A 12278-nucleotide genomic window follows, 5' to 3' on the forward strand; every position below is an offset into this window, starting at 1 on the left:
GCTGATAACTTCCCAGTTGAGGACCATCACTTGAAGCCTGTGTAAATGTGCTGATAGAAGATATAACCTCCAAAGTAGTAACTTAGGATTTGGAATTCATACAAAATGAATAACCAAACACAACTGTGTTGACAGAAAGAAGCAAAAAGTAGAAAAAAAATTTATAATGAAGTAATAAGTTTCGTAACTTGGTATAAATATAAAATAATTCCACTTCGGAAGAAGTTAGAAATATCACTATTATATAATAATGAGTAAACTTGTTAAGAGAAATTAGTATGAAGATACGAAAAAAAAAAAAACACTCGAAGAGAGCACAAACTAAACGTCAGAACATGAGCACTGCCAAACGTAAAGTGATACTTATGTAGAATAGCATAGAGGGAGTCACATGAGTCATGTGGGTGTATTGCACTACTATTGGTGGAGGTTTGTCGCATGATAACTTGCATGCGAGAATCAGTTAAACCATGTGAATCGAGTGGTGCTTGGAAGTGAAAGGCTTCAGGTATGCGACATTTTTTTTGCAAGTAGAAGGCAGCACCAAATGAGAATAGCTATGTATGTGACCAGAAGTAAGGTACCTTGTCAGAATCTCTATCATGATGGCATCGTTTGGTTGAGATATGATTGTTGAGTTATAATGATAGATCTACATTTTCAGAAATACCCATAATTAGTAGCTAGCAATGGAATAAAGGTAAGGAAGCATGTTGGAAGTGGTATGATGAGACCTTTTTAACCAATCTATTGAATGAAAAAAGTTGTGCCTGATCTATATCTTGTGTTTTCCTACAACAACATGTCCAGGATTGTTTCAGTTTACACTCCAGCCATTTTGATGGTACAGCTCCCCCAGCATGATCTGTTGTTCCAAATTTAACAATGTGTTGTTCCTTCCACTGCGAAAGACTTAGTAACAGTTACATATTCCATCCTGCACATATATATACCAGCCTAGTTCATGCATCATTTCCAGAAACCAGTGGAATACACTTCCCATGATTCCCTATGCATTTACACAAAAAGTTTGCCTTCCTAACTGTTTAAAATACCTATATTAACTATATAACCACACACAAACTAATGGTATCCAAGTTTCACAGTTTACCTTCCTAATTGTTTCAAATACCCATACTGACTTTAAAACAATGAACAAATTACTTGCTTAAAAGTTTCACAGTTTGCCTTTCTAACTGTTTAAAATACCCATATCGACTTTATAACAATGAACAAATTACAACTACTCATCAAAAAGTTTCACAGTTTAACTTCCTAACTGCTTAAAGTACCATACTGACTTTATAACTACCCTGCACACAAAGAAACAAAAGTGGTATGTTGCTGAGTGAAGAATGACAATGCTCTAAGCCATTCTTGAGACACAATAGCAATGTGCATGTACAATCGGGAAAAGAAAATTAGAAAAGCATTAAATTACCAAGAAGAGAAAGAGTGCAAAAAACTAGGAAGTTACTCTAGGGACAAAATGAGAAAAGAGATGTATATTGGGGCAAAGGGAAATATGCCAACTTAAATTAGAAACCAATAATGTGTTAAACCTTTAGTGATATCACCATATAAAAAGTGTAATGAAATATTTTATGGTCTTCATACAGATTGATACACTGTAAATTCTTTTCACAAATGTAACATTTTCAAAGAATGGGTGCAGATTTCTTTTATTTTTCAGTCATAAAATTTTATTAATTGTAATATAAGTACTTAAGTTTTCAAAGGATAAAAAAACATTTGTTTCATTTCATATGTTATTTTTAACAAAATTAAGTGTGACTGTTTGTTTGTTTGTAGTTAAGCACAAAGCTACACAATGGGCAATCTGTGCTCTGCCTACCACGGGTGTAAAAACCCAGTTTCTAGCGATACAAGTAAAGGGCAATTTCTTCACAAAGAGAGTCTTATTTTAAGGATATGCTTTTTAAGCTATTTAACCACTTACTTTGCTTCTTTCTTGTGTCCATTCTTTGCATGGTATTTTATACCATTGAGATTCTTATACCGTTTCTTACATCCAGTAACAGGACAAGCAAATGGTCTGCCCTCACTTGAGTTTGCTGAACCAATCATCCTGTGTAGTACAATCTTCACATTAAATATATAAACTAAAAACTATACTTTGATTACAACACTGTAGAATTTTTTTTGTTACCATATAATCCATAATGATAACAAAAACTTTAAATTTTGGAGTAAACCCTATTCAAATATATATATGTTACTTCAAATGATGGTTTTAGAAATGCATTATACCTAAGGATCTGATTACACGTACATGTCACTTAATGATAAGTTAGTTTACATCAAGATATCTGAAAATGCAAAGAAATGATTAAAATCTGTTTCATGTTATTTTTGGTTTAGATGTAGCCACATCAAATTTAAGTTAAATACCAACTCTTTCCTCAACACATTTGTTAATATCTAAATATCTACAACAATTCAAACTTAGCTATAATCATCTTGCATGGTTTTCTTGCAAATTTTATCAAATAAACTTTGAATATAGCCAGATCTCTAAGTAAGCCTAGAAAGACCAATAAGTGGTCTTCATACAGATTGATAAACTGTAAACTCTTTTCACAAATGTGAAATTTTCAAAGAATGGGTGTAGATTTCTTTTAAGTTTCAGTCATAAAATTTTATTGATTGTAATACAAGTACTTAAGTTTTCAAAGGATAAAAAAATCAGTTGTTTAATCTTATATGCTATTTTTCACAAAATTAAGGGTGATTTCTTCACAAAGATAGTCATGTTTGAGAACCTAGAAGAAACCCTGATTGTTTGATTAAAATATTCCATTAGAAATTCCTCCCACAGAGTTCCTACAAAATTGTCTAAGCCTATCAAATCTGATAAAATCACTGAAAATTGAAACTTATAATACTACATGTAGCTTAAAAGTAAAGCTTGTGGCAAAAGTTCAAAACTGTGGAATATATTTAAAAACATTTATACTGAGAATAAAATTTCCACCCCAAAATAAAATGTTACTCAACCAGTATTCTTAAAGCTCTTGGTACGTAACATGCAAAAGTATTTTGATAATTTAGCTCAAGACCCATATCAATTTTAAACTTTTTATTACAAAAAAGAAGTACAAATCAAAGTTTATTGGACATGTTAAAAAAATAATTATTTCAAATAAACAGCCCATAGAGGGAGACTACATGGGTAAAGCAGTTCTGAGAGATTGCCAATAGTAATTCCCCATGTATGTAAAACAACAACACATATCAAAAGTATGCTTAACATTTAGAATACTTTGACAAACATATGTTATCTTAAATTTTGTAAGTTTAAAGTAAAGTACACTTAAGCATTAAAGATTTCAATGGTAACTGTACTACTTCATGACAAAACATTTAAGAAATATGATAAACTTAGGAAGTGCCTATTCATGTAATCAGAATATGAAGCTAAACTTAATCTTTGTCATCTTACTCCTTATAATCAATATCAATAGTCAAAAAGATGTTTATATAAATAAAGATATAATTTCTGGGATCAGATTTTACATAATTTAAATAAAAAAAAATCAAATGTTGATACCAAGCTAGATTTCCTTTCTTTTACACTTACTTATAAATATAACTAATGAAACCTTTAAAAGTAATATATAAACATTATTTTACATTGATGTACACATTTCTACAGCTAGTTTCTGTTTCTTTTTTGTGATGAATCTAACTTGTAAAATAAGTTCATACACGTATAACTAAAGGAAGTATCCTGTTATGTAAAATTTAAAACTTGTTTATCGTCAGATATCTAGAGTATAATATTTATGGTTACAATGGTTTACCAGGTTAAATTGGCATCATCAGTTATCTGATGATGCCAGGTTAGCCTGTTGAAACATTGTAACCATAAATATTGTACTTTGTATATCTGAAAATAAACAAGTTTTAAGTTCATACATGCTTTTACTTTTAAATTTTAACCTTATTTTAATGAACAATATCCAATTAAAATGTGAAATATATGTAAAATGTTATGTAAACACTAACCAGGTTTGCTAACTACATATCGACAATATTTCTATTTCCTTATATATATTTTAATAATTTCTTTGTATTTTCAGGTGTCTTAACATAGACTAACTTATAACCGAGTGATATATAGTGTTTTTATTTTCAAAAATCTTAGTGAAAATACCATAGTTCTTTCGGCTGAGGGCTTTCAAACGTAAAGCCAAGTTAAAATATATAATAAAGAATAAATTGGGTTAAGGAGAAAAAAAAGAAATTACTGGAACTAAATTTAAGTATACAAGTCACAAAACATCCACATTTTAAACAAGTATATTTGAAAATGTACTTGTACTTTAAGTACTGTACATTAAAATTATCCATAAACATAGTTACAACTGTGAGTGGAAAAAGTATTAAGTTAGTATTCCTTATTCTAAGTTATAAACGCTATTGCTGAGAAGAACACACTTAGAATCTTATATAGTATTTGTGCCTGAAAAACAATTCTACGGTTCAAGTTAGTAACCATATTTGCCATTTCTCTTGTTATGGTGCCAGTGTGAATGTTTCCTACGAAGATCAAGTGAACTTAATAAAAAGGCAGTGATAATTTCAATATATGTGTTTGTAATTTTAGCACAATGCTATCCAATAGGCTCAGTGCCCATCGTGGGGAAATGAACCCTGGGTGTTAGCGTTTTAAGTCCATAAACTTATAGTTGATTCAATGTGAGACTCAAGCTATGTGCATTACCTCAAATGTAATGATAATTACATCTATCTATCTAAATTAACATTTTAATTTTCCAATTCTTCAATAATTTTTTTAATTTATAACATGATTTGCTACCCTTAAACTTTCTTAGTTAAAAGTTTAAATGGCATAACTTGCAATATTAACATGTTAAGCAGTATACAAAGTTTTATGCATATTACAGATATGCATGAAAAACCTTAACATCTTTACTTTATTCAATCTGTATTTCATGACTTTAGTTTTCTTTTAAATATATTGCCTTTTGCATACTTCTTAATGACATGGCCAGGTGGTTAAGGCGCTCGACTCGCAATCTGAGGGTCACGAGTTTGCTAAGGGTCTTTCATGAAAATTGTAAGGTTATTTTTCTCTTGATATCCTTTTCCTCCTTAGTCATCTTCACTTCATTAACCTTCAGTCATTTATTTCTCATACCATTTCTGAATAATCAAAAATCATAATAGATAACTGGTAATACATTAAATAAGATTTGATAGATGTGTCCACGTGTGAAAAAAGATTTGTCTTGATTTCAGTTTATTCTTATTTCTATATCTTTCAAAATATATGACTATTGGAGTTTAATGCAACAAAAGTAAAATCGCATTGGTAAAACTGACTTGCTCATTATTCTGTTAGTAGTATTAGTAACTGAATGATGCTGTCCTTTAAAGCAATGCTTTCCAACTATAGCAACATACTGTTGCCTTATCCTGAAAATATTATCAAAACCTTTTAAAATACTGTCTTTATTCCAGATACAAAAACAATATCTTACAAAGCTATCTAAGACATTAGTTTGTATTTGCACTGACAAAAGATCATGAAGACTAGTAACTCCAAAAAAAAAGTTAAATTTTAAACTGTATCATTTTAAAGTTTCCCTCACAACTAATACCATTACACATGCAGATGTATCTAAAAATACCAAATATACAGATATAAATTTTTTTTTTTTTTGCATTAGAAGAAACCTTTTCAAAATGATATATCACATTTATGGTAAAAGTTGCTAAAGCCTATATGTAGTAAGTCATTTATGAAAGCTTATGCATCATGCAATGTAGGTAAATGCTTACATGTGATTAATCCATGACACTCACAAAATGGTACCCATTCACAGATCAGTTAATTATTAATTATTCATGAATAGTTAATACAAAAAACAATCTGAAAAAAATCATATTAACTAACAACAAAAGCTGTAATTTGAACTATTGATATTTCAATACCTGAGAATGAATTCAGATAGAAATTCATCCTGATTGGCCCACGAGTCATTGCTATCTTCTGAGCCACTCATCATATCTTCATCATCAACCTCGCTCCCTGAACAGAAAGCAATGGTCTGTTGATCATACTTTTTTTTTTTAAATCATCAAAATTAAACAACAGCATATAATCATCAATGGTTTGATGAGACAATTAATCAGAAGTAAACTGGTCCTAATAGTTACCAGGAGCTTTCCTAATGAGTTGGGACATATCAATATAACTCAGTAGTATAAAAAAATTATATTACAAATTGACAGTTATCACTAGAATGCACTTTCTATATTAACTAACATGCATAAACCCCAATGTGACATCAGCCAATATAATTGGGGGTGATAGTTTTACCCTCCTCTCAGTGGTTATTGTTGGTCTACCTATGTATACAATTTTCATTCATAGTTTACAGTACCATTAACCACTATATATGCAAACAAAATACAGCCATATACTTATTTATGATGTATTTTTATATTATTGTCCATTGTTAGATATGCATGTTCCTGAAGTAATGCTAACAAAATTTTAACTAACGATATATATATCTGTTTCTATATTAATTAATCCTAAGCCCCTTCCTATGAACTTAAAAGGTACAGTGGGTTATATGCACTAATCTTCTGAAGTTTATAGAATCTTCTCATCAAACAAGAAAACCAAACTTAATCAATACTGCTATAATTTTTCAAGTGTCAAACAGCTTAAAATGTCAAGGAAGGAGGGGGGGGGGGTAGAAATAAGTCTGAAACATAATATAATTACTGTTCAGAAAAAGAAAAGAAAGAGAGCTTGAAATAAGCATTATAAAAATAAAGACCTATTTAGGTGTAGGTTACATTTTGCAAAGTTATTCACAATGATCAGCCATAATTAGGTTGTTTTTTAAAATGGTTTACCCTCAGTTTTATTTCATACAAATTGTGTAATCAATCTGAGCTTAGATTATGGAAGAGGATCTATAAACCCCTACAAAAGAGATGCACACATTGTTTAAATAATCAAACACAGGCCCCTCATGATGACAATAGTACAATACATATTTACTAAACACTTTGGAATTATATAGACTCTTTTATAAGTATTCTGAGAGTAAATAAAATCATACCAACAGCATGTATATTGTATAATTTAGTGTATTCATATTATATATCTTTTTGGTTACTTCCAAAATGTTCATGACAGAACCTGTGTATTTTCAAAATGTTTAGTAAATACACTATGTTCTCTACTGTTGCCATTACAATTCTAATTGTTTTTTTTTACTAAATTAAGATTTTGGACACACAAATCCACTACTTGTAACCATATAGTTCAAACTTCCAATAATCATTAAAAACAGCATGTACTGTTTACAGATGAGAATTATTTTACATAATTATTTTGAAATTAAATGTAAAAATATCCTTTTCTTGAGTTTTGCAAACCATGTGATTGAAAACAAGTAATGTTCTATCTTGTGTATTGTTTTATAATAAATTATAAAAACAATAAAGCACTCCTGTTGTATGATTTGTTTGATATAAGTAGTAACTAAATTCCAAAATCTGAGTAAATAATACAATAAATGTGATATTATACCAGTGCCAATTGGTGGTACACTGTTTAAAGATGAAGTTGGAGACTGGCTTTGTTGTTTCTTTTTTGGCCCATCAATGGTTTCTTTTTTTCCCGTCTCTGTAAACACTCTAAAAGAAAAAGACAAAATATTGTAGAAAAACGTTTTTTGTGATCTTAATCAGAAAGCATATTACATTTTGTTTTCAGTGAACTTTAGCCTCTCAAGTAGGTATGACAATTCTGTATGTCATGACCTTTTATATAATTCAGTGGGAATGATAGATGAAACAAAATACTTGCAGGTTAAGTTTAAGACTATTTCGATCATTATATTCACATAAATTAATTTTATTCAACTTTAGCCTCTCAAGTAAGTATGACGACTCTGTACATCATGACCTTTTACATAATTCAGTGGGTTTGTTTGTTCGTAAATAAGCACAAAGCTACATAATGGGCTATCTGTGCTCTGCCCACTACAGGTATCAAAACCCAGTTTCTAGCATTGTAAGTCTGCAGACATACCGCTGTTCCGCTGGGGGGCAAATTCAGTGTAAATGACAGATGAAACAATACACTTAGAGGCTAAGTTTAAAACCTATTTCAATCATTATATTCACATAAGTTAGTTTTACTCAAAGCATTTCACTTGAACATATTTCATGAAAAATTTATATATATTTATAAGTCGTACACTAACAATGATTTCTCAAAGGACTTTTTGTGTTTTACTAATTTTCTCTTTTTTCATTTTGTTAAAGAAATGTCACTAACTTTGCAAGCATATGTAAAAAAAATCCTGTTGTGACATTAATGATGTATCTTTGAAGAGAAAAATCATGATGGTTTCTAACTTTTGTATAACAGATTTGGAATCTTTATATACTTAAATATTGATTTTTAGTTTCATAAACTGTACAAAGAACCTGCATTTTAGAGCTTAATCAAGATCTCTAAAACAAACCAAAAACGTTTTGATCACTGTACCACATTCCCAAATAATTCTGGATCTCTAAACTGTGACTAAGTTCTATTTAACCAGCTCTAACACCAAATAATCCACATAACACAAGAAATTAAGAGATCAACATAATTTTGAACACTGACTTTGGATGTCAGATGACCTTTATAAACAGTATGGACTCAAGATCTAAAGGTTAACCAGGTTTCTCAACAAAGTGGAAATAAAAGTATATGTGATCTTAACCTGATTTTTAAGCACACAAAGAATGTACAGTCACAACTTTACATGTAAAAAGTCTAGTATTACCCTTCATTTTATTTGTTAACAATGTTGGAAAAAACTATTCAGTCCTAGCTCATATAGGCCCATTTGTAAGATACATAAAATCAACAATTTTGTAACCTAGCGGCCTGCCTGATACACAGACACAACTCATGAAATGCCCACCTGTGAACAGGGTCAGCACTAAAATGTTAGAGGTACCAAATACCCCTTGAGAAGGACAAAGCCTATAGACCAGCTGAAGGGGCAATTTGTCAATGCTATCAATTGAATAGAAATGACGAAGAACAAGCACAAACTGTGGATTTCAATGCTGTGATTGACATACTTATACAGGGATTTTTTTCTAATATGAATAAAAATAAATACTTTGTATTTTCTTTTGTGTATTTATTAAAGTATTTGTCAGCTTTCAGAAAGAAAATATTTCACTGTTCAATTGTAGTGACATACTTAATTGGTCAGTATTATTTAAGGGAATGTCAGTTTCACCCATTTATTTCATTTTTACAGTAACTTGTAGTCTGTGGGGGAAAGAGTTAAATATTATTGCTCCAAGGCCTTCACAGTATGCCACTGAATTTGGTATTTTTATTGATTTAAAGTTCAGAAATACTACTAACAAGCTACACTAAAAGAACAAGGAAATCAAGCAAAAATATTTGCAACTAATTCGTTCTATAGTACATCTATCATGAGACAACACTGAAAGTCCAAATTTTCTGGCAAGTTTCATTTAGAGCTTTAAGAAATAAATAGTTCAGATCATTATAAGTGTTATGTTTTATAGTTACAAAATTTGTACTAGTGAACAAACTTAGGGGAGTACAAAACAGTTTCTACAACATCCCAAAAGTATGATATCAATAAAGAAAGAAATACAAAATCAGCAAAAGTTGACACATCCTGAATAGGCAATCTTTACTTCAAAATCTAAACAATCAAACTTTCTGTGGTTAACTTTTATTCAGACTTGCAACAGTCTATGATAATTTCAATTTCAAAAAGAGAGAGAAAACTCTGTAGACTTCAGTTATTTTTTACTTCAATTTTATTTCAACTAAGGCTAAAGAAGAAGAAACTCAACTCCAAAACTTTCAAAGACTCTTAAGTGATGACCATAAACATTTTTATGTGCCCTCTACATGTAAAAATGTACATGCAATTTTCACACATAACTAGGACAATCATCATGTACATGCTTTTCCTAATACACAATTCAAGGCCTTTTGAGATGCCTCTACACTACACTCCAAACAAACTTTCAAGGATCTGTAATATTCCAACTGTTTTTACAAAGAATGAGCAAAAATTACATATAAATAAACACGAATTATAATTTATGCTCATTGTTTTATAAATTTAAAATGTCATTTAAAAAAAATCTGATTTAGCTAATCTTTCTGTACATTACAACACAAGATCTCATGAGGACTACATAGTTTCTCTAAGATTTACAAAACCTCTAATTTCAAGTATTTTTTTTTAAATTGCAAGAACACATTTTAGCTAAGAACTATTTTTTCCAGCTACTATTAAATAATTAGCACATTTATTCACTTGTTTCCAATGCTTGCTAATCATGGAAAGAATGTATATCTATATCTTTCTCTCCACATGTGTACACAATTTTCTGGTATCTTAGTTCAAAAAATTACACTAAAACGATAATAATCTTTATAATAGACAACTCCTTACTTTTTTCTGAACTAAATTATTAGTCCATTCACTTACACAAACTAAACATACAACTTGCTTACCTTAAAATATAGCTAATAGGAAGAGACGATGGTGGTTGAAGTTCTTGCTTCTCAATGAAATGAGGATCAAAATCTTAAAAAAATACATATAATTACCTGAAAATTGCAAACAATACCACAAGATAAGCTCTCTTAGATTTCATTTTCTCTGACAAAGCTTCTAAAGTTTTACTCTAGGAGCTTAAAAGGTAATCTTTCCACCTATAATTTAAACCTATTAGTACTTCTAAATGAATAATATGAGGTGTAATGAATATGAGAACAATACGTAAAATAAAACACTAGAACAATACACAAAATACATCTATACTTTCAATAGTTATTATGAAATCATGTGCATGTGTTTACCACCTATAATTTAAACCTATTACTACTTCTAAATAAATAATATGAGGTGTAATGAACATGAGAACAATACGTAAAATACAACAACATTAGAACAATACACAAAATACATCTATACTTTCAATAGTTATTATGAAATCATGTGCATGTGTTTACCATCCGTACATAACGTAGTTCCATATTTCTGCTGGTATTAAAGCAGGATATTACATTAGGTAGTCAAATGTTATATATTCTACAAAACTGATCCTACTACAGTCTATATCAGGTAAATATGTAATGTGATTTGTTCTTTAGTTTGTCCAAGATGCATCATTATTATTTTAAACCTTAGTTACCTCCAGAGCTATGACTTCACAAAAATCCTGAAAGTTATCAAACACCAATAAAAGTGTTACTTGTTTTACAGCTGCTCAGGTGGCACCTCTAATAGCATAACATATCAATGTTTACACATTATGTAAACCAAGTAACGTGATAAAAAATAGACATAATTATATACATGTAATGGTTATCTTTAAGGGAACATTTACAGAAAGAATTATTAAGGGATAAGCTACTAGAATAATAGCTGAGTTAAGTTACCTGACCTAAACTTATTTCCAGAGGTTACTTACATCAGGCATTTAAAATTGTTAAATGCTTTGAAGTCTGTAATGTGAACATAAATCATTAGATGTAATAAGTTTTAGCTTTGGAAGCCTAATTTGATTAATTTTTATTAACAGTTATTTCTCTTTTAGAGTTATGAACTAGATATAGTTTATTTAATAATACACTTTTAATGTCTATAAAACAACTAAGGCACTATAGTGCCTTTGGGAAAGAACTGTTGCCATGGAAAAAAATAAAATAAAATCCTGAGTTCTTCTGCTGAGTTTATACCTGTGGTAGATCAAGGACAAATAAACCTCTTATCTCTATTTACACAAAGTTTTAACTTGAGAGCAATTACACAGTCCTGCGATGGTTTTATTGTCCTGAAATTTTTACACCTTCTACAGTAATTCCTGTACACTGAATCCAAAAATGATATCCATTTTTCTCCATCACTTACAGATTTTTTTACAAAACATCATATGTACGTTTATATAAGTGAATCATTTTCATTGAAATCGGGTCATATTTTGTTATGCTTAAAATGTTGACAACCGCTGGCTATAAATTTCCCTAGACCAATCATGACACGAATCGTATTGATCATTCTAGAACACATGAGAAATACACTGGTTAACAGGCCGCATAACGTGTCATTTCTGGATAATATTTGTTTGTATGTGCACTTTTACATTATTTTTATTTTCTAATATTATTTATTTGTTTGCTATGGCAACAAGAGGATGTGTAC

General features: G+C 29.9%; 1 protein-coding gene across 2 annotated transcripts in view; it reads right to left on the reverse strand.

The window, feature by feature from the left end:
* The window catches only part of LOC111088621 (juxtaposed with another zinc finger protein 1-like), a 42333-nt gene that overhangs the window by 18858 nt on the left and 11197 nt on the right, over window positions 1–12278 (reverse strand). For both annotated transcript variants that reach the window (XM_022399276.1, XM_022399275.1), the window contains exons 2-5: window positions 10586–10658; window positions 7601–7707; window positions 5983–6079; window positions 1961–2089 (exon numbers count right to left, since the gene is read on the reverse strand). In XM_022399276.1, the coding sequence (XP_022254984.1) occupies window positions 1961–2089; window positions 5983–6079; window positions 7601–7707; window positions 10586–10658 (406 nt within the window). The remainder of the gene's footprint in view (window positions 1–1960; window positions 2090–5982; window positions 6080–7600; window positions 7708–10585; window positions 10659–12278) is intronic.

This window comes from Limulus polyphemus, unplaced genomic scaffold (genome assembly GCF_000517525.1).
Source record: "Limulus polyphemus unplaced genomic scaffold, Limulus_polyphemus-2.1.2 Scaffold4136, whole genome shotgun sequence".
Lineage (NCBI taxonomy): Eukaryota > Metazoa > Arthropoda > Merostomata > Xiphosura > Limulidae > Limulus > Limulus polyphemus.